The sequence below is a fragment of the Hypanus sabinus genome, chromosome 3, assembly GCF_030144855.1.
Source record: "Hypanus sabinus isolate sHypSab1 chromosome 3, sHypSab1.hap1, whole genome shotgun sequence".
NCBI classification, from domain to species: domain Eukaryota; kingdom Metazoa; phylum Chordata; class Chondrichthyes; order Myliobatiformes; family Dasyatidae; genus Hypanus; species Hypanus sabinus.
In genome coordinates, this window is record NC_082708.1 from 8,425,759 (window position 1) to 8,449,851 (window position 24,093).

Consider the following 24,093-nt stretch of genomic DNA (forward strand, 5'->3'; position numbering starts at 1 on the left):
GCAGAGGGACAGAGAGAGGGAGGGAGGGAAGGGGAGGGGGGAAGAGAGACAACAGTGTGCAGAGGGAGAGGAAGGAAGGGTTGGGGACGAGGGAAGGAGAGGAACAGCAGAAGGAAGAGAAGGAGAGGGCAGGAGGGAGTAGAAGGGTGGGGTGGAGGGAAGGTGGAGGGATGGGGAGCGGGAGTGATAAGGGAGGGAGGGAGCAAGAGAGTTGGAGGGAAAGGGAAGGAGAGAGGGGAGGGAGAGAGAAGAGGGAGAGGGGGAGAAAAAGGGAGGGAGAGAGGGAGAAAGGAAGGGAAAGAAGGAGGAAAGGGAAGAGGGAGGGGGATATCTAACATCTCTTTAACTTAATGGCAAATGAATGATTGGAATTTAATTTTCACATTCACCTCAGATAGGAGAAACCGTAACATTCTTGGCTTCAGTCCATGTTCAGATTAGTTATTTCAATATTCCATTAAAAACAGATTACTCCCTTTTGACAATTCCATTTAATTTCACGGGTAGTAACAGATCAGAGTCCTGTCCCTCTCCTGACCTCGGCTTTCTACATTCCTCAGTTCAGTGTGATGGACTTTCTGAAGTGCACTCAGCTCTGTATTGACAGAACAGGTTCACCAGCAAATTGCTTGGATTGGAGAGTTTTGGGTAGAAGAGGAAGCTGGGTTAGTCTCAGCTGCGTTGGAGTCTGAGGAGAGTTTATGAAACTTACAAAGTATCATAACTTTATAAAATTATGAGAAAGACTGAGTCATTTCTCTAGGGAGGGAGGGAGGAGAAGAGAGAGGGATGGAGGGAGGGAGGGAGAGAAATGTGAGCGGCAGCAGGAGAGAGAGATGGAAGGAAAGATTGAGAGATGAGTGGGAGGGAGGAGTCAGAAGAATGAAGGGCTGCAATCCCTCTGCTCCACCTTTTGGTTCTGTTTTTTGCCCCCCTTCATTTCCAGCCCTGATGAAGGGTCTCAGTCCAAAACTTCAACTGTTTATTCCTCTCCATAGATGCTGCCTGACCTGCTGAGTTCCTCCAGCACTTTGTGTGTGTTGAATGTGAGGAAAATGGAAAGAAATGGATATTATGATTTTATGTAGACAGAAGGGATTAGTTTAGTTAGCCATATAATTACTAATTTAATTGGTTTGGTACAACATTGTGGGCTGAAGGGTCTGTTCCTGTGCTGTATTCGTCTATGTTTTATGATCTACTTGCAACATCTCGTGTTTATCTCTGTCCAACCCACAAACTCAAAACAAGGGTGTTAGTATTTATGTACATTTTATTCCATATCCATACTTATTTCTATATAAGACCATAAGATACAGGAGCAGATTTAGACCATTTTGGCCCATCATGATTCATCATGATCAATCCATTTCCCTCTCAGCCCCAATCTCCAGCTTTCTTCCCATATCTCTTCCCCGACTAATCAATAATCTAACAACCTCTGCCTTAAACATACCCAAAGACTTGGTTTCAAAATCTGCCTGTAGCAATGAATTACACAGATTCACCACCCTCTAGCTAAGGAAATTCCTTCTCATCTCCGTTCTAAAAGAATGCCCCTCTATTCTGAGGTTGTGTCCTCTGGTCTTAGACTCTCTTACCATAGAAAACATCTGCTCCACATCCACTCTATTGAGGCCTTTCAACATCTGATAGGTTTCAATGAGGTCATACCTCATTCTTCTGAATTCCAGTGAGAACAAGTCCAGAGCCAACAAAATTCTCCTCATATGATAACCTTTTCAATCGTAAAATCTTTTTCATGAATCTCTCCAGTGTAACTCTTTATTCTTTATAATTGTTGAATGTTGTTATTTGCTGTTGCATATCACATCCTGACCACAGCAAATTCCTAATACATGTAAATGTATCTGGTGAACAAAGCTGACCCTAGATCCTTGTTGTCCACTTGATCCACTGGCTTAGACCACACACTAAAGTCCACCAGCCAAGGAAAGCAGAGCAAGTAGCTCATCGTCTTGTGCTGGTTCTAACTAGGGTCATGGTGTCACAGCTTCACAAGAATCACAAGCAGATTTCAAAGTTCAAAGCACAACTTGGGTGCTGAAGATTTTTGCATGGTATTTTATTTGTCAACGTGGAGCTGAGTGTGAGTTTATAAATCTGGCAGGAGCAAAGGATGCTGGAAATGGTGGGGGTGGAGCACCATGGGAGAGTGAGGAACATTTGGCAGAAGAGGAGTGCCAGGGGGTGTGGGGTTAGATGGTGCAGGTGCAGACACACCCAGCACTGAGACACCAGGTAAGGTAATTTGATTCCAAGCAATTGGTTTATTGATCAATACAGAATGTGTCTCTGGTGCTTCCTGCTCCCTTCCTTCTCCCTTCTCTGATTCACAACCATAATTCCCCTCTCCCTGCCCCTCCCCATTCTCAGTCCACAATAGAGACCCATATCAGAATCAGTTTATCATCACACATCATAAAATTTTTTTTGTTGTGGCAGCAGTACAGTGCAATACGTAAAATTACTACAGTACTGTGCAAAAGTCTTAGGCTCCCTAGATATATATATGTGCCTAAGACTTTTGGACACTATGTCACCATATACAATCCTGAGATTCATTTTCTTGCAGGCATGCTCAATAAACCCATAATAGAATAATAACCATAACAGAATCAATGAAAGACCACACCAACTGGGATGTTCAATCAGTGTGCGAAATACAACAAACTGTGCAAATATAAAAAGAAAAGAATAATAATAACTAAATAAGCAATAAATATCAAGAACATGAGATGAAAAGTCCTTGAAACAGAGCTCAGAGGTTGTGGGAATATTTCAAAGATGGGGCAAGTGAAGTTGGGTGAAGTTAATCCTCTTTAGTTCAAGAACCTGGTGGTTGAGAGGTTGTAACTGTTCCTGATCCTGATGGTGTGAGTCCTGAGGCTCCTGTACATTCATCCTGATGGCAGCAACGAGAAGAGAGCGTGTCCTGGGTGGTGGGGATCCCTGATCATGGATGCTGCCTTTTTGAGGCTTTGACTTTTGAAGATAAGGGGCCCTTTCAGAATGTCAGGACAAAACTTAAACCACAGACTTAACATCAAAATTCAGCATCACAGCCCAATTTTCTCAGTGGCACAGACATTTACTAATACTCTTTATTTGGAAAACAACAAAGCCATCATTTTTTTGGCCTAGATCAACATTCTGATTACTTCAGTAATCTGCTGAAAATAGATCTCCCTCTCTCTCTCTCTCTCTCCCTCCCTCCCTTCCACGTCCTATCAAATACACAGACAACATTAATCTAAAAAGAAAGACCACAGGACTTCATAAAGCAGTTCCGGGAAATATTTTTGGAAAGTGTAATGTGACAGAAAGCTCCCATTGTACTGAAAGTCCTTGAGCCAAGCGAAGCAGAATCAGGAACAAAATTAGATTTATTCTCACTGACATTCTGTTTGTCATGAAATTTAATGTTCTAAAACTTGTTGTTTTCTGGCAGCAGTTCAATTCAATACATCTAATAAACTCTAAATGATAACAAGATATGGCCACATTTTTGGGTACCCAGTATGGCCCATCCATTTCAGAGACGCTCTACTGCACACCACTGTTGTGACATGCTGTTGCTTGAGTTACTCTCCACTTCCTGTCAGCCTGAACCAGTCTGGCCATTCTCCGCTGACCTCTCTCATTAACAAGGCATTTTTGCCCACAGAACTGCCACTCACTGGGTGTTTTATTTCGTTTCTCACACCATTCTCTGAAAGTATAATGTGAAAGAACTCCGCCAAATTATCGAAACTCCTTGTGCCAAGTGAATCAGAAATCAGAATAAGGTTTATTATCACTAACATATGTCGTGAAATTTGTTATTTTGAGGGATGTGCGATGCAGAGCATGGTGGTGGTGAAACTGTGGAATTTATTGCCATAAGACATAGGAGCAGAATTAGGCCATTCAGCCCATCAAATCTGCTCCACCATTCCATCATGGCTGATCCCGAACCCCCACTCAACCCCATACACCTGCCTTCTCGCCATCTCCTTTGACACCCTGACCAATCAGGAAATGTTCAACTTCTGCCTGAAATATACCCATGGACTTGCCCTCCACCGCAGTCTGTGGCAGAGCTTTCCACAGATTTACTACTCCCTGCCTAAAAAAAAAATTCTCCCTGACCTCTGTTCTAAAAAGGTTGCCCCTCAATTTTGAGGCTGTGCCCTCTGTTCTGGATACCCCCACCATAGGAAACATTCTCCCCACATCTACCCAATCTAGTTCTTTCAATATTCAGTAAGTTTCAATGAGATTCCACTATCCCCCCCCCCCCCAACCACCCTCGGATTCCTCTAAATTCCAGTGCTTACAGGCCCAAAGTTGCCAAATGCTCCTCATATATTAATCTCTTTATTACCAGGATCATCCTCGTGAACCTCCTCTGGACTCTCTCCAATGACAACACACCCTTTCTGAGAAATGGTGCTCAAAACTATTGACAATACTCCAAGTGCAGCCTGATTAGTGTCTTATAAAGCTTCAGCATTATCTCCTCGTTTTTATATTCTACTCCCCTTGAAATAAATGCCAACATTTAATTTGCCTTCTTTACCACAGACTCAACCTGTGAATTAACCTTCTGGGAGTCTTGCAGGAGGATTCCTAAGTGATTTTGCACCTCTGATGTTTGAACTTTCTCCCCATTTAGATAATAGTCAGCACTATTGTTCCTTTTACCAAAATGTTTTATCATACATTTCCCAACACTCTATTCCATCTGGCACTTTTTTGCCCATTCTTCCAATTTGTCTAAGTCCTGTTGCAATCGCATTGCCATAGGATTTTATCTTGCTGAGCAGCTTCATGTGTGGCATCTAATCAAATACCTTCTGAAAATCCAAGTAAATGACATCCACTGCCTCTCCTTTGACCACACTGTGTGATACTTCTTCGAAGAACTCTAAGAGATTAGTCAGGCAAGATTTACCTTCACAGAAACCATGCTGACTTTGACTTATCTTATCATCAGTCTCCAAGTACCCCAAAACCTCATCCTTAATAATAGACTCCAGCACTTTCCCAACCACTAAGCTTAGGCTAAGTGGTCTATAATTTCCTTTCTTTTGCCTCCCTCCCCCACCACCTTAAAGAATGGAGTGGCATTTTAATCTTTCATTCCTCCAGGACCATGCCAGAATCAAGTGATTCTTAAAAGATCATGACCAGTGCATCTGTTATCTCTTCAGCAACCTCTCTCAGGACTCTGGAATGTAGTCCATCTGGTCCAGGTGACTTATCCACCCTAAGATCTTTGAGTTTGCCTAGCACTTTTCCCTTTGTAATAGCAATGACACGCAATCCTGCTCCCTGACTCTCAGGGACCTCTGGCACACTGCTAGTATCTTCCACAGTGAAGACAGATGCAAAGTACCCATTAAGTTCACCTGCCATTTCTTTGTCCCCATTACTATCTCACCAGTATTATCTTCCTGTGGTCCAATATCAACTCTCACCTCCCTTTTACTCTTTATATAATTGAAAAAAATGTTGGTATCCTGCTTTATATTATTGGCTAGTTTGCCCTCATATTTCACCTTTTCCCTTATAGCTTTTTTAGTTGCCTTTTGTTGGATTTTAAAAGCTTCTCAATCATCCAGGTTCCCTATATGCCATTTCCTTGGCTCTTGTGCACTTCCTAACTTCCTTTGTCAGCCACAGTTGCCTCCCCCTGCCATTTGAGAACAACCTCTTCTTTGGGAGAACTTCTTCTTTGTGCCTTGTGAAATGTTCCTGGAAACTTCAGCCATCTCTGTTCTGCCGTCATCCCCACCAGTATCCTCCTACAACCCACTTGGGCAAGTTCCTCTCTCATGCCTCTGTAATACCTTTTGTGATAAAGATACATGTGACTTATGCTCTCCCACTCACAGAAGATTGTGGAGGCCAAGTCACTGGGTATATTTAAAACAGAGGTTGATAGGTTCTTGATTAGTCAGGGTGTCAAAGGTTATGGGGAGAAGGCAGTAGAATGGGGTTGAGAGGGATAATAATTCAGCCATAGTGGAATGGTGGAACAGACACGATGGGTCAAATGGCCTCATTCTGCTTCTACGTTGTTCCTCTCTGCATCTTGTGGTGAAATGGGCAGCAACCTTGCCGTTTCTTTAGCACTCGCCTGTTTTTTTCACAAGGGCGAATTGTTAGCTCAATGCTCGACCCAGCACAGACGGAGAGTGTGCAAGGAACTGGCTGGATTCAAACCCGGGACCATTTACCTCAAAGATTGGTGCGGATGCCACTACACCACCGGCCAGCTTTCTGCTTCTATGTACTATGGTCTTGATGTGACTGGTTGTGTCACCATCTGGAAGTGGCAATGCACAGGATTGGGAAAAAACTGCAGAGGGCTGTAAACTCAGACAGCTCCATCAAGGTTACTAGACTCCCCATCATCGAGGACATCTTCAAAAAGTGATGTCTCAAAAATGCAGCATCTGTCCTTAAGGACCCCCGCCATCCAGGGCATGCCTTGTTCTCTTTACTACCCTCAGGGAAGGGATACAGGAGCCTGAAGACACATGCTCAACATTTTAGGCCCAGCTTTTTCCTCTCTGTCATCAGATTTCTGAACAGTCCATGAACCCATGAACACTACCTCATTATTCATCTTTTGTACTGTTTATTCATTTTTGTAAATTATAGTAATTTTCATGTCTTGCACTGTACTGCTGCCAAAAAGCAACAAAATTCCTGACATATGTAAGTGATAATAAACCAGATTATTGTCAAATAATGAGCCCATGTTCCTGATGGCCACTCCTAACACACCCAATCACAATGTGACTAGTCTGTAGAGGCTCTCTGGAAGATTTTCAAATTTCAGTCTCACTGCCAAACTCCACTTAATTTTTTGTACGAGTGATTTTTTTAAATTATCTGGCCGGGGTTGGGGGGGGGGTGAACCTTTGTGATCAGCCTAACATGTGGACAGTGCGGGGCGCAGAGTACAATGGACGCCCACGCTAGTGGGTCGCGTGTCAGAGCAGCTCTGGGGAAGCTCAACAGAAGTGATGAGGGGAAGGCTGAGGCTGTACCGATGTCAGGGAGCTGAGATGGAAAAATAACTGTCATCACAACACTCGCTGTTTCCAATAAACAGCAGCTGGACTGCCCTCCCTGTTTATCTCTCTCTCTCTCTCTCTCACTCTCTGTCGTGCCTCTCTCTGTCTCTCTCTCTCTCTCCCCCTCCCTCTCCCTCTCTCTCCTTCTTCTCCACGCCCCCGCTCCCCCGAGAGCAGGTTGTGTTTCCCGTCTCCTGAAGATGCTGAGTGCCCACTGGGACACTGTTCAGTTCAGCTCAATATACAGGCACCTCCCTCGAGCACTGGATCATTTAGCACAGTCTCATGGAGAGATACAATACGGAAATTCCTAATGAAGTAGAGTCGCTGGCGTGTCTTCTTTGTAAATATGCCCATCCACCTAGGTTTTTCCTTCTTATATTCACCTATCACATCCCCTCATTCTTCCTGTTTCCCTACTTGCCTCCAACTGCCCCTCATCCCCATGCATGCTTGTTCTTACAGAAACGTGCCTCTAGGACAACATCCCATACACCATCAATCTTCAGCCCGTGACATGTGCTAATATTATTTTGTGACTCTGTGTGCTGGATTGTAACTAGATGTGTTATGTGTGAATGTATGCACTGTGTTTGGCACCTTGGGCCTAGAGGAATGATGTTTCATTTAGCTGTATACATCTAGAACATAGGACAGTAAAGCTCAGGAACAGACCCTGCAGCCCTCACTAATTAAATAGTAATCGAATGGCTAACTAAACTCATCTTCTGCCTACACAACCTCCATATCCTTCCATTTTCCTCACATGCAAAGATTCAAGATTCAAAGCACATTTATTATCAAAGGAAGTATAAATTATACAACTTTGAGACTTGTCTGCTTTCAGGCAGCAGAAAAGCAAGAAACTCAAAAGAACCCAATTAAAAAAAAAATAAAGACCAACCCCCAATGTGCACAGAAAGAAAAAAAACCCAATTCGTGCAAACAATAGAAGCGAGCAACAGCATTTTGAACCAAATTGAGTCCCTGGATTCATGTCCCTTGAGTAGGCCCAAAGCCTCGGTATTAGCCTCATATTTACAGGGTAAATCGCTACACAGTTTGCAGACACAAAGCACAGCAGCCTGGGGCAATCTCACAGGCTCAGCATCGCGGAGAGAGGAATGAACATCGTAGGAGAATGAGTGACATCGGCCCGATTCTTGACAACCTGCCTTTCCAGGTTGGGCTGATGTTTAAATTGTCCGAACAGCAGATTGTACCTTGTATTAGGACTTCTCCTCTCTGAATCGCTCACTCCAACATCATCTGCATCGATTTTACAGCATACCAGTGCAGCTAACCTCTCATCTACACATCTCTTAAAATTCCCTAATGTTTCTATCTCTACCACCACACCAGGGAACGCTTTCCAGGCACTCACCACTCTCTGTGCGTAAGCAACTCACCCCTTATATCTCCTTTGAAATTACCCCCTCTCATTTTAATGCCCCCTGGTATTAGACATTTCTACTCTGAGTAAAAGATACTGTCTGTCTACACTATCTCATAACCTTATGAGATAACCTTATGGAAAGGCAGGTTGTCGAGAATCGGGCCGATGTCACTCATTCTCTTGCGATGTTCACTCCTCTCTCCGTGATGCTGAGCCTGTGAGATTGCCCCAGGCTGCTGTGCTTTGTGTCTGCAAAGCTCAGTCAGATTTCCCTTCAACCCCACCACTCCATAACACATGCCCTCTAATCCAGACAACATCTTGGTGAATTCCTTCTCCACCCTCTCCAAAGCTTTGACGTCCTTCCTATAATGGCGAGACCAGAACTGTACTCAATACTTCAGATGACAGCTAACCAGAGTTTTAGAAAACTGCAACATAACTTCCTGACTTTTGAACTTAATGCCTCGACTAACAAAGGCAAGCATGCCATATGCCTTCTTAACCCCCTATCAACCTGTGTAGCCACTTTCAGAGAGTTGTGAACTTGGACCATCAACACTCTTTGGGATTTTGCCCTTAACAGAGTCTCTTTACACTGTGGGTGGCTGAACGACAATTAAACTTGAACTTCATCACCTTCTTCATCAGTTTCCACCTATCACCTACTCCTGCACCACAACACACTGGTAATCTTCCTTCTTCCCTCTTGAGTCCTGATGCAAGGGTACAGCCCGAAACGTCAACACACATCTTGTGTCTCCACAGGTGCTGCTCAACTTGCTGAACTCTTCCAACATTCTGATTCTTGGACATTAACAAAACAAAAACTTTGCGCCATCTTAAACGTTTCTTTCCCCAGGCAATTAATCTGGTCAACCATTCTAGTTTGCCCCCCACCCTCCTCTCTCTATTACCCTCATCACTGTACTGTAAACACTTTAAACCACTTTTTCTAACACCGTTTACATTGTAAATACATGCTGGTATTTGTGAATTTCTGCACTTTCATAAAATATCCATGTTTCTAACTTTATTTTTCTATAAATCTTCATTCCTTAGCATTTTTGTTGCATGTACATGAGACCATAAGACATAGGAGAAGAATCAACTCTTTCGGCCCATTGAGGCTGCTCCGTATTTCATCACGGCTCATGCATTCCCTCTCAACCTCATTCTCTAGCCTCCTCCCAAAACCTTCCACTCCCTGACCAATCAAGAACTTATCAACCTCCTCCTTAAATACACCCGAAGACTTGGTCTCCACAGCTGCCTGTGGCAACAAATTCCACAGATTCACCACTCTCTGTCTCAAGAAGTTTCTCCCCATCTCTGTTCTACATTCATTAGGTTTCAATGAGACCTCCTTCATTCTTCTAAAGGCCCAGAGTCATTAATCACTCCTCATATGATAAGCTTTTCATTCCTGGAATCATTCTCGTGAACCTCCCCTGAACGCTCTCTAAGTCAACACATCCTTTCTTAAATAAGCCATGTGGAAATAAGTGGTTTGACGCACCAACGTACCACATCAAATTCCTAAAACATTTACTATAAGGTGCCACTGTAGCGTAGCAGTTGGCGTGACGTTATTACAGCTTGGGATGTTGGAGTTCAGAGTTCAATCCCAGTGTCCTCTGTAAGGAGTCACTGTATTCCCTGTGGAATTTGTGGGTTTTCCCTGGGTGCTCCAGTTTGCTTCCAACAGTCCAAAGAGGTAAGGGTAGATTATTTGGTCATTGTAAATCTCTATCTTCGAATAAAGTATATAATATGACGAATAAAGTTGACCCTTTATCCTAATAAACACCTTTGCTGTTTGTCAGAGCTTGCTATTTAGAAATTGGCTCCACCATTTCATTGGCAAAACACTTTAAAAATGGTAATAGGGTTCTGTGGGGCAGTGTGAAGGTTGCCATGGAAACAGGCGTGCTTCTTCACAGGGACACAATAGACTGCAGAGTGGCCATCTGGAGCTCCCAGTGGGCAGCCATTTTAACTCCCATCCCCATTCCCACATAGACTCGTCTGTCCTCAGTATCCTCCACTGCCAGCTTGAGGGCAAACATAAAATGAAGGAACAACACCTCATATTTCACCTGCAAGATGGTGGCATCAACATTGAATTCTCTATTTTCCAGTAAACTGCTTTCACTCTGTCTCCTAAACACAAGAGATCCTGCAGATTAGGGAAAGGTCTTGGCCCAAGATTATGACTGTTTATTCTCCTCCATAGATGCTGCCGAACCAGCTGAGCATTTTGTGTGTATCCCCCCTCTTGTCTCCTCATAGACTACCTGGTCTCTTTCCTTTCCTCCACCCTTTCCATATGTCCACCCTCTCCTTAGTGCCCTCCCTCTGTTCCATGCTCCACCGGCGTGTCCTATCAGATTCCATCAGCTTTAGCCCTTAGTCCACCTATCACTTCTGGTTCTGGGGTGTATGGACTGCTGAGGGAGGGGCAACACCTCTGGTGAAGGGGCTTATTGTGTCCATTGCAGCTCACACACTTCTGGTCCCCACTGGACACTCAGCTCTCACCTGAGGTTCCAAGTAGCTATTTGCATGTGACAGAGGCCACACACCAGTACACTGCTTCAACAGGCAGGCTAAAGCAGGTGACAGTAGCCTAAAGGCCACATTCCCTGGTGAGTTAGGGACATGCCTGTCCCAGCAAGTGAAGTCAGCTCCGGCAGACTGGGCGGATGAGTGAAGGCGGCACCATAACGCTCTGTGGAGAACGAAGGGCATGACGAGGCACAGAAGACGTCACAGTTATCCAGTGCAACCAAGGAAGACCCCAATTTGTTCAGCTTGTTCATACATACCACCGGACCCAGACTTCTGAAGTCAAGCGAGAGGAACAGTCCCAATGCAACAGCTTTTCCACTTTAAAAACTTTCCTCTCCAGGTTCGTCATCGTTGGACACAATGAACAACCAGCACTATGTCTGGCTCTATTCTCACTCACCACTCCTCCACCTGCTATCAACCCCTCACATGGATCCACCCTTCAGCTGCCAGCTCTTGTTCCACCCCTCTCCTCATCTCTTTAGACTGGTGACCTCTCCTCCCCTCTTTCTCCAAATGAATGTTCAGATTCAGACTTACTTATCACACGTACGTGGAAACGTACAGTGAAATGCATTGCTTTGCATTAGCAACCATCACAACTCTTGTGCAAGTGTTATCATATATTCTGGTGCCAACACAGCACACCCATAATGTTCAGCAGAACATCACAGAGCACAACAAGCAACAAAAAAACAGCAAACCAAGCCTCTGTGCTCCATCCCACTCACCCAGACACACAGATAGACCTCCAACTCCACCACAGGCCTCAGAGCCTCAAATTTCCAGTCTCCCACCCTCTTTCCACCATCCCACCCACCCAGATAGACCTCCAACTCCAGCACAGGCCTCAGGGCCTACAACTTCCAGTCACCAGGCTTCAGCCATCGGCCTTTGACTTCCAAACTTCTAATCGACCTTTGGGCTTCGATCTTTAATATTAACTCCTGGATTAGCAAATGAAGGAGACTTGCTGGCTGACTCAAGGCTCCTCAAGCCTTCTGCTTGTATGAACATCTGATCCTGACACCCACCAACCTGGGATATTCTGACATCCTCAAATCTGTTCAGAGGCCTAGACTCCAGGTGTCCGTTATCACCTGTCCACATTGCCGGACTTTGCACGCAGAACACCTGATCTCTAACTCCTCCGCATTCCTGTCCCTTAGCCCTAACCTGACCTCTAACTCCCCTGTCTATCCCTAAAACCATTTCTAGAGGAGTCCTCCATTGGTCAAGGTCAACATCAGATGTCATGTCCCAGCTGTCTATCTGGTACACAGGCAGTGCGATATGGAGAGCAAGCTGTTGCCCATGCAGCAGGCTCCTGTTTTCCACAAAGCTGATGAATCTAAAGGAATGGCAAAGACCAATACAGTTTGACCTCAGTGGCTTTGCAGGAGTTACCAGTCATCATTGAACTCAACATAGGACAGCCTTAGGAATTCCAGCTCCAGATTTATCCTTGGGGTTTACTCCCAAAGCCTTCCCCACGAGAGTGGATATAGCTGCAAGATAGTGGAGGTTTGAGATCAGAAATTCCTCCTCCTAGATGAGCTACCAACCACAGCTGACAAGCCCCATCTGCCCAAAGCCACTGGACTTAATGGGCCAGTAACCTGCCTTTGCCCCTTCTCCTGTCAGTAGAAATGGGCTTAGTAGCTAAGCCACACGTGAAGGCCAGGAGCTGGACATGGCTGTCAGAGGCTATTTGAGATGTATGCAATGGGAGCATTTAATAGGTATGGGAGCTCATCCCTACTATTACCTCTGGCTATAAAAACCTTAAAGAGCAAAATCCATCCCTAAGAACTTAATGAACAACTAAGTCTGAGACACGACCTCAATCAGACCGCAGCTCGGCGTCATCTTGACCAATAGAACCCGACCAGACACGCCAACTGTCCATTTCCCTCCACAGATGCTGCCTGACCTATCAAGTTCCTCCTCGTCAAGTTTATTGTCAGTTAACTATATTAATGAATGTAATGTATAAAACTGAACCAGGGTGTAAAGCACAGCAGTACACATAACACACAATAGATGAATCATGCATCAATAACACAATGAGCATAACTTAAAATATTGTATAGTGTAGAACAGATTAACCAGTGACGCTTCGAAGGCGATGCAGAAGGGAGTTCAGAAGCCTTAATGGCCTGAGGGAAGAAACTGTTTTCCATCCTGACCGTTTGTGTTTTCCTCCCTGATAGTAGAAAGTCAAAGAGTGCGCTGGATGAGTGGGTGGGATCCTAAGGCCATGCATACTAGTATTAAAGGATCTTAGTAAAAAGGGTCCAGTGCCTCTTTCATAACAACTGGCCCAACTTTAGTAAGACATTCCTCATAGCCCCAGGACAAGAACTTGGCAGCACGAGTATGTTTCATTGGTTATTTCCTTTCCTTCACCCCGTCACAACAGAAGTTCAACGCTGCATTATTTTTAAGTAAGTTACTGAAACCAGACACTGCAAGAAGCAGCCATCGACACCAAAGGGATCCAACAAGGGTCGACAGCGCAACTCTAATCAATTGCAGCTGGTCCAGTGAAGAAAAACTTGGTCAGGGTTACGCGCACAAGGCTCCGAGACTCCAGACTAAAACATAAAATCAGACCGGGGATAGGACACTTGTGTAACAAGAGAACCAGTAAGTGAGCAGTCGACATCAGGCACACGCTTTAGACACAGGCAGTGGAGGGCAGATTCACCAGAAAGATCCCAGCGTAGTGAGAACAAACTACAAAGCGCTGTCAATGAAAGGGTTAATGTAATAGGAGCTTTTGATGGCTCTGGGCCTGTAACTACATTTTTGAAGAAAGCGGGGGGGGGGGGGGGGGGGGGGGGGAGGGCTCTTATTGAAACCTATCAAATATTAGATAGAGTGGACACAGAGACAGTGTTTCAGAGAATAAAAGATTTAATGTATGAGGAGCATTTGATGGCTCTGGGTCCGTACTCACTGGAGTTCAGAAGAATCAGGAGGTGTCTAAATGAAACCTATCGAAAATTGAAAGGCCTAGGTAGAGTGGACATTGAGCGAATGTTTGCAGTAATGAGAGAGTCTAGGACCAGAGGGCACAACCTCAGAATAGGACAATTCTTTTGAACAGAGATGAGGAGGGATTTCTTTAGCCAGAGAGGGAGGAATCTGTGGAATTCAGTGCTACAGATGGCTGTGGAGGCCAAATCACTGGGTATATTTAAAGCAGAGATTTATAGGTTCTTGATCAGTAAGGACATCAAAGATTATGGGGAGAAGGCAGGAAAATGGGGTTGAGAGGGATAATAAATCAGCCATGATAGAATGGCAGAGCAGACTTGATGGACTGAATGGCTTAATTCTGCTCCTATATCTTATGGTTATGCAAAATTCAGAGTTGTTTGTCATATTGTCATTCAGAACAGAAACAATCTCCTTGTCTCGTCACCTAGATCGCTGGTAAATTAGTCTATTACTGTAACAAGAATTGAGATACCGTGAAAACCTTATCACACCAACTCCCCAGAGTCTATCCCTCACCCACACGCCAGGGACAGTTTACAGTATCCAGTTAACCTGCCAAACTGTATGTATTGGGATGTGGAAGATCCCAGAGGAAACTCACACTGTCATAGGGAAAATGTGCAAACTCCACCAGGACAGCACCAGAGGTAAAGACTGGTGAGGGGAGTGGGGGGCATTACTGAAAGTGCGAGAAATCGACGTTCTCAAACTTCTGGTAATGGCACCCCCTCTCCTTCACCATTTCCCATCCCCTTTTCCCTCTCTCAGCTTATCTCCCTGCCACCCCATCATCTCTTTCTGGTGCTCTTGCCTCCTCCTTCTTCCATGGCCTTTGGTCCTCTCTTACCAGACTCCTTTTCTCCAGCCCTATATCTCCTTCACCAATCAACTTCCTAGCTCCTTACTTAGTCCCTCCCCTCCCAGTTTCAACCATCACCTTACATTTCTCCCTCTCCTCCCCCCAACCTTTTAACTCTACTCCTCATCTTTTTTTCCAGTCCTGCCAAAGGGTCTCAGCCCAAATCATCAACTGTACGTTTTTCCATAGATGCTGCTTGGCCTGCTTAGTTCCTCCAGTATTTTGGATGTGTTTCTGTAGGTGTAAATGCCTTGTTAATGAAAGAGGAAGTCATGTGGTAGTAATTCAATGAATAAAAGCATGCAGACATGGTCAAGAGGTTCAGTTGTTGGTCAGACTAAAGATCAGAATGGGGCAGAAATGTGATCAAAGTGACTTTGGCCAAGGAATGATTGTTGGTGCCATTCCTCCACTGAGTACATCTATAAGGACAGCCGTTGCATAAAAGCAGCATCCGTCATTAACAGACCCCAGGCCATGTCCATTAAAGTCCATTTGGACCATGCCCCCTTCTCATTGTTGCCATCAGAAAGGAGGTCCAGGAGCCTTGGTTCCCACACCACCAGGTTCAGGAACAGTTCAACCATCAGGCTCTTGAACCAGCATGGGTAACTTCATTCACCTCAACTCTGAACTGATTCCATGACCTATGGACTCACTTTCAAGCACTCTACATCTCTTGTTCTTAATATTTATTTATTATTATTATTTTGTTTTTTTTCTTTTTGTATTTGCATGATTTGTTGTCTTTTGACGACAGGAAGCTCAGAGACCTCAGCCTGCACCCCACCTTGTGCAGTTGGATCCAAGACTTCCTATCGGATCGCCAACAGGTGGTAAGGATGGGCTCCCTCACCTCTGCTCCCTGACCTTAAAACAGATGCCCCCCCCCCCCAGGGTTGTGTCCTGAGTCCCCTCCTCTACTCCCTTTACGCCCACGACTGTGTACTGCCACAACAGCTCCAATCTGTTGATCAAATTCACAAATGACAAAACTTTGATTGACCTTATTTCTAGCGGTGATGAGACAGCCTACAGAGGAGAGGCTAACACCCTGACACAGTGTCTGCCAGGATAACAACCTCTCCCTCAATGTCCAAAAAACTAAAGAGCTGATTGTGGATAACAGGAGGAATGGAGACAGGCTCTCCCCGATCAGCATCAATGGGTCTGCAGTTGAGAGGGCGAGTAGTTTCAAGTTCCTCGGTATACACATCACCGATAATCTCACCTGGACTGCACACACCGGCTTTGTGGCAAAAAAAGCACAACAGCATCTCTTCCACCTCAGGCAACTGAAGAAGTTCGGCATCAGCCCCCAGATCCTCAAGACCTTCTACTGGTGTACCATTGAGAGCATCGTGACTGGCTGTATCACCACTTGTACAGGAACTGCACCAACCTTGATCACTGGGCGCTGTAGAGAGTGGTACGGACTGCCCAGCACATCTGTGGATGTGAACTTCCCTCCGTTGAGGACATTTATAGCAGCAGGTACATAAAGAAGGCTTGGGAGATCATTGGGGACGCCAGTCACCCCAACCGTTAACTGTTACAGCTGCTTCAGTCTGGCAAACGGTACACAGCATTAAAGCCAGGACCAAACAGGCTATGGGACAGCTTCTTTCTACAAGCCATTACATTTTTAAATTCACATGTCTGTACATTGCAACGGAGTCATAACGCAAAGATTTCTACTCCCTCGCATTGTGGGATGTAAGATCTTAAATAAATTCTAATTCTAATTCGTTTGCACACTGGTTGTTTGTCTTTATGTCCATTTTTTCATTGATTCTATTGTGTTTCTTTGTATTTACTGTGAATCTCAGAGTTGTTTCTAGTGGCACTTTGTACTTTGATAATAAATTTACTTTGAATTTTGAACTTTTGAGTCTCTCATGGACTGCTGATCTCCTGGGATTACCACACAATCAGCCTCCAGAGCAGGGGATCCCCACCTGGAGTCCACTAAGCTGAACATTCAAGAATTCAAGGGATTCAAAGTACATTTATTAGCAAAGTATGCATGCAGTATAAAACCCTGAGATTCATCTTCCCTACAGACAGCCACAAAACAAAGAAAACCATGGAACTCGTTAAAAGAAAAATAAATGAAACCCTCCACACACACACACGCAAAGAAAAACAAATCACATAAACAACAACATGAAAGGACGAGTAAAAACACAGAATATAAGACACAGTAATGAAAAGTCCATATTCAGTGCACCTCAGTGTTCATTATAGGCAGGCTACTTCAATTCAAAGTCATAGAAAAATAGTAACAGAGAAAGGAGCGACCTTAAACCTGAAAACACATCGCAATGTAAAATAGAGTCCAAATGACAAACCCCATCGGGTAAACCTTGATCCAGCACCATCCTCCAACAGCACTGAGGGAGAGAGAACACCCTCAGACACCTCCCTGCAGCAGCAGCACGTGAGAGGCTTGTAGACGGCACCAAGCACTTACTCGCCTCGATGTTTTCAATCCTGATGAGATCAGCAAGAAATGGAGTCAATGATGGACTTGCACGCCATCTCTTCTCGGCCTCAAGGCCGCTCGCCTCCCGGAACCTTCCCAGAGACAGTAAACTGACAGATTGCTCGATCGGCCTGCAAGCACACCATAAATGGTAGATCACAGGCTCCAACGATACCAGAGCCACATTTAAAAGAAAAGAATGTAAAAGAAGTGAAAGAAACAGTTTTGTGGACCGTCTGGAGAATGTTGCCCACAGTAGCATTGTTTGCTGGCGCCATCTTTTTCCGGCCCTAGGCAGTGTACAGGACTCAGCAGCCTGACGTTTAATATTTGGTGTGTTATTCGCTCGTTTTTCGCCATTAGCCCAATTCCGCATGTTGGGTGTTTGATGTTTTCTTTGAACAAGTTCTGCAGTGTTCCTTTGTTTCGTGGCTGCTTGCGGGAGCGTGAACCTCAGGGTCGTGTACTGTATACACACTTCGATCATAAATAATCTTCGAAAGGAACAGGGCAGAAGCCAGAATAAGGTGATAGGGAGAGGAGGATGAGTACAAGCTGGCAGGTGATAGGTGAGGGAAAGGAGGGTGGAATGAACTAAGAAGCTGGCAGGTGATAGGTGAGGGAAAGGAGGGTGGAATGAACTAAGAAGCTGGCAGGTGATAGGTGAGGGAAAGGAGGGTGGAATGAACTAAGAAGCTGGCAGGTGATAGGTGAGGGAAAGGAGGGTGGAATGAACTAAGAAGCTGGCAGGTGATAGGTGAGGGAAAGGAGGGTGGAATGAACTAAGAAGCTGGCAGGTGATAGGTGAGGGAAAGGAGGGTGGAATGAATTAAGAAGCTGGCAGGTGATAGGTGGAAGAGATAAAGGACTGGTACAGTGAAAAACAAGCTTTCAGCATGCACCAAGCACCAGACTCTGATTGCAGACTATGTCATAACTGTTATACTCCTGGGATCCCTCAAAGTGTCCCGCTCACTTCCAGGATCCCATTTGGAACCAACTGGGAAAATAAACAGCACAGACGCTCTACACTGACGATCATTTCTGCCTGCTACGTAAGCTGCAAAAGACTATCAGAAATAGGAGCATAATTAGGCCACTTGGCCCATTCCATCATGGCTGATTTATTGTCCCCCTCAAGCCCATTGTCCTGCCTTCTCCCTGTAACTTTGATGCCCTGACTACTCAAGAACCTATCAACCTCCATTTTAAACATACCCGAAGGCTTGGCCTCCGCAGCTGTTTATGGCAAAGAATTTACCAGTTCAAGAAATTCCTTCTCATCTCTGTTCTTTATTCTGAGTCTGAGCCCTCTGGTCCTAGATTCCCCTACCAGAGGAAACATCCTCTCCACATCCACTCCATCTAGACCTTTCCATATTCCAATGATATTCCCCCCTCCCATTCTTCTAAACTCCAGCAAGTACAGACCCACAGCCATCAAACACTCCTCATATTTAACCATTTCATTCTGGGATCGTTCTTGACAACCTTGTTGGGACCCTCTCCAATGTCAGCACATCTTTTCTTAGATAAAATTGCCCAAAATTGCTCACTATACTCCAAGTGCAATCTGTCTAATGCCTTTAGTGATTCAGCATTACATCCTTACTTTTATATTCTAGTCCTCTCAAAATGATTACTAACAAATGCACCGAGTGAAAAGTGGTTTCGGGAGAGGGGAAGGCACAGAACATTGAGGGGAGGGGGGCAGGTAAGATGGAGGGCCAGGAGGGGGTAGTGTGCACATACGGGAGACAGAAGGAGTATGCAGGAGTGGGACACAGGCATGGGCCGTACTCACCACGGACAGGTATAGTGTAGGCAGGAGGGAGGGGGCAGAGAGGGAGGGGAGCAGAGGGGGATGACCCAGCTACCAGATACATCGAGGGGCAGAGAGCGGCCAGCAGGGAGGAGGGAAAGAGCACAGCAAAGAACCAGAATGTGGAATCAAGTTGAAGAGGGGAGGCAGGGAGGTACAGAGAGGGAGGGGAAGGCAGAGATAAGGAGGCCAAAGAGGGTAACGGGAGCTGGAGGAGACGGAGACAGAAGAGGATGGGAAAGGAAGGAAGAGAGCAGGGAAGAGCAGAGAGAGGGAGGGGATAGTGAGAGGGAGCGAAGTGGAGCAGGAAGAGGGGAAGTGGGAGAGAGGGGAGGGGAGGGAGAGCAGTAGGTGGGAGAGGGGGAAGTGGGATAGGGAGGGGGAGGTGGAAGAGAGAGGGGAGGTTGGAGAAAAGGCAAGGAGAGGGAATGGAGGAGAGAGGAGGAGGGGAATAGGTGGAGGGTGAGAGATGTAGAGGTGGGAGAGAGGGAGGGGGAATGTGGAAGATGGATGAGAGAGGGAGGGGGAGAGAGAGAGAATGAGAGAGATGGAAAAGGGAGAAGGAAAACAGGTAGTGGATCATGTCAATCCTTGAACTGTGTTTGGTGCTGATGCAAACCACACAGTTCACTGTATGTTTTTCAATATCTTGTATGCATGTGCCACTTAAAACTAATCTTTAAGAAGTCCAACCAGTCACAGCAAGGGACGAAGGTGGCACAAAACCACTGCCTGGATAACATTGATAGAAGTGGCAACAATTAGGGTGAAGGAGCCTACACTTACAAACCAGCTATCATCACAGCTTAAAGATAACACTGGTCATTGACCACTGCTGTTCCACAGGGATCCCTGTTCTTTGTGATATCTACAAATAATGGGTGAGGAAGTAGAAGGGTGGATTAGTGAGTTTGCAGATGCCACAAATGTCAGTGGAGCTGTGGATAGCAAAGGAAGTTGCTGTAGGTTACAAAGGGCCATTGACAGGAAGCAGAGCTGGACTGAGAAGTGGCAGATGCAGTTCAGTACGGAAAAGTGTGAAGTGATTCACTTTGGAAGGTCGAACCTAAAGGCAGAATAGAGGGTTAATGGCAGGATTCTTAGCAGTATGGAGGAATAGAAGGATCTTGGGATCAAGTCAAAATTGACAGGGTGGTTAAGAATGCGTATAGGTCTTCATTAGTCAGGGGACTGAGTTCAAGAGCCTTAAGGCAATGTTGCAGCTCTTTAAAACTCTGGTTCAGCCCTCACTTGGAGATTTGTGTTCAGTTCTAGTCACCTCATTATGGGAAAGAAATGGAAGCTTTAGAGAGGGCGCTGAGGAGATTTACCAGGGTGCTGCCTGGATTGGAGAGCAAGTCTTATGAGGATAGGTTGAGCGAGCTCGGGCTTTTCTCAAGGGAGTGAAGAAAATGACAGCTGATATGACAGAGGTGTAGAAGATAATAAGAGGCATAGGTAGAGCGGATAGCCAGTGTCTTTTTCCAGGGTGGAAATGGCTTACAAGAGAGCACAATTTTAAAGCAACACACGCAAAATGCTGCAAGAACTCAGCAGATCAGGCAGCAACTATGGAAATGAATAAACAGTTGACATTTCGTGCTGAGACCTTCATCAGGACTGGAAAGGAAGGGGAAAGATGCCAGAATAAAAGGGTGGTGGTGGGTGGGGGAGAAGGAGGCTGGCTAGAAGGTGATAGGTGAAGCCAGATGGATAGAAAAAGTAAAGGACTGAAGATGAAGGAATCTGATAGGAGAGGAGAGTTGACCACAGGAGAAAGGGAAGGAGGGGGAGACCCAGGAGGAAGTGATGGGCAGGTGAGGAGAGGTAAGAGGTCAGGGTGAGGAAAAGAAGAAGAGGAGAGGGGAAGGAAATTTTTTTTTACCAGGATTTTGAAGAGATTGGAGGAAAATATGGGGGGATGCAATATCAAAGGCCATTTCTTCACAGAGTGGCTGATGCATTTGAACTCGCTGCCAAGGGTGGTGGTAGAGGCAAATGCATTACAGACAATTAAGAGACACTTAGATAAGTACATAGATGAAAGTAAAATAGAGGGCTATGTGGGAGGGGAAGGTTAAATAGATCGTGTACTCAGTTAAAGAGACTGTACTGTGCTGGACAGTTCTATGTTCTAAATAAATCACTTCAATGACATGAACTTCCAGCTAACACTGAAAATATAACTCGGCAGTGAGGCAACGAGGCATCCCAGTACACCTTGCAGACACCAACGTTAAATTGCTGTCACCAGAACCAATACACAGCAGGATCCCACAAACAGCACTGTGCTAGTGACATGTATTTATGGCAAGGCGTCGAGCTGCGGACAAGATAAGATTGCGGAGACGTAATGTTCACCACAGGCAAGGAAGCACCCCGGGGCTTCTACCTCCTTAGAAGGCTAAAAATTCTGCATGTCCCAAATGACCCGCATCAATTTTTACAGATGCACCCTATCCAGATGCACCGTGGCTTGGGACGGCAACAAGAAACTGTAGAGAGTCGTGGATCAGAAACCAGCCTCCCCTCCATGGGCTCTGAGTATACTTCTCACTACCTCAGTAAAACAGCCAACATAATCATGGATCCCATGCCAGACATTCTCTCTCCTCCAGAAAGGCGGAAAGCACATAGCACCAGGCTCAAGGACAGCTTCTATCCCACTGTTACCAGACTATTGAACGGTTTCCTACTACGATAAGATGCACTCGTGACCTCAGTCTACTTCGCCATGACCTTGCACCTTATTATCTCCTGCACTGCACTTCCTCTGTAACACTGTACTCTGCATTCTGTTTACGTTTACCCTTGTACTACCGCAGTGCACCATTATGAATGTAATGAATTGATTTATATAATAGTTTGCAAGACAAGTTTTTCACTCCACCTTGGTACCTGTGACAATAAGCCAATTTATTGATTTTTTTTCCTCAGAAATATGAGATCCCCAGTGCGATCCAATGGCCAGGAAAGTGGTACTGCAATTCTTTGTGGAGAGCGAAGGGCATGTCAAGACACAGAAGGTGTCGTGGTCATCCACTGCAACCAAGGAAGACCCAGTTTGTGACACTTGTTTGTACCACTGGACCTGGACTTCTGAGGTCGAGAGAGTGGAACTGCCCGTGGTGTAGCAGCTTTTCCACTTTCAAAGCTGTCCCAGCTTTCCTGTCATCGTCAGACACAATGGACAACCACAAATCACAAATCACAACAATAAACCAATTTACTAACTTTCACCTCACTAACTGTGACAATAATAAACCCATTTAGCAATTTTTACCTCAGTAGCTGTAACAATAACAAATCAATTTACCAATTTCACCTCAGAAGCTGTAACAATAAACCAATTTAACAATGTTTACCTCAGTACATGTGACAATAAAATCCAGTTTACTCATTTTTACCTCAGCCACTGTAACAATCATAAATCAATTTAGCAATTTACCTCTGTCCATGACAATAAATCAATTTACTAATTTTTATCTCAGTACATGACAATAAGCAGCTTTACGAATTTTTGCTTCAGTAGGCATGAAAATAATAAACCAATCTGATAACTTTTTACCTCAGTATATGTGATAATAATAAACCAGTTTACCATTTCAGCAGCAGGGTTCAACTTGGATCTTGGTTTCCAGTCACAACCTCTGCACACACCAACAATTTTGAAAGACCAACATTATTGGACATGGTGGCCAACACTGACCTTGGTGGTACTGTCATGTGATCGCTGGTATCGCTTCCACCTGCACCCATAGATCCCCGTGAGGAAGGATAAGCATAGCTGGGGCTCGTAGTACTGAAGTGGTTGGTGTTTTACCATGCTCCTTCAATGCCGCTGGAGAAGACCTCAACAGGCCATCAGGTCACTTGACTCCTGAAAAAGTGAACACATCACATTAAATCTGATGGGAACAAAAAAAAAGTCTTTATAAACCCTCCAGATTCACATCAACCCATCACAGAACAGAATCAAGAGGTGGAGCAGTGGTTATGTTACTTGACCAGGAGCTCAGACCACTAATTCACTGGGGAATTCAAATCCCAAAACAGTGACCGTTGACTTTAAATTCTGCCATTTTAATAAAAAGTACTCATGGATAATGCTGATCAGAAATTGTCCCAAATATGGGTCTAATTCTTGAACTCAACATCAGTAAGATCAAAGAACTGATTGTAAACTGGAGAAAGGGTAAGTTGAGGGAACACACACCTGTCCTCACAGAGGGATCAGAATTGGAAAGAGTGAGCAATTTCAAATTCCTGAATGTCAATATCTCTGAGGATCTAAATAGAACCCAGCATATCAATGCAGTTGCACAGAGGATACGACAGTGACTATATTTCAGTAGGAGTTTAAGAAGATTTGATATGTCTTCAAAAACAATGAGTTTCTACAGATGTACCATGAACGACATACTAACTGGTTGCATCACCAGCCGGTATGGGGGCTACTGCACAAAATCAAAATAAGCCATAGAGAGATGTAAAGTTAATCAGCTCCATCATGGGCATTAGCCTTCATAGCATCTCGGACATCTTCAAGGAGCAATGCCTCAAAAAGGTGGCATCCATCATTAAGGACCCCCATCACCCAGGCCATGCCTTGTTTTCATTCCTACCATCAGGAAGGAAGTAAAGAAGCCTAAAGACACTCAATGATTTAGGAACAGCTTCTTCCCCTCTGCCATCTGATTTTTGATTGGACATTGAACTCACAAACACTACCTCACTACTTTCTTTTCTATTTTTGCACTACTTATGTAATTTAACTATGGGAATTGGAGTTATTGGCCATCTGGGAGACAGAGTTAATGTCCATCTGGGAGTCAGCGAAACTGAAAGGTGATGAATGGGTTT

General features: G+C 44.9%; 1 protein-coding gene across 6 annotated transcripts in view; it reads right to left on the minus strand.

The window, feature by feature from the left end:
• The window catches only part of gdpd5b (glycerophosphodiester phosphodiesterase domain containing 5b), a 272,763-nt gene that overhangs the window by 147,304 nt on the left and 101,366 nt on the right, over positions 1-24,093 (minus strand). For all 6 annotated transcript variants that reach the window (XM_059963675.1, XM_059963672.1, XM_059963674.1 and 3 more), the window contains one exon: positions 22,940-23,110. In XM_059963675.1, coding sequence (XP_059819658.1) covers positions 22,940-23,056 — 117 coding nt within the window. In that variant the 5' untranslated portion in view covers positions 23,057-23,110. The remainder of the gene's footprint in view (positions 1-22,939; positions 23,111-24,093) is intronic.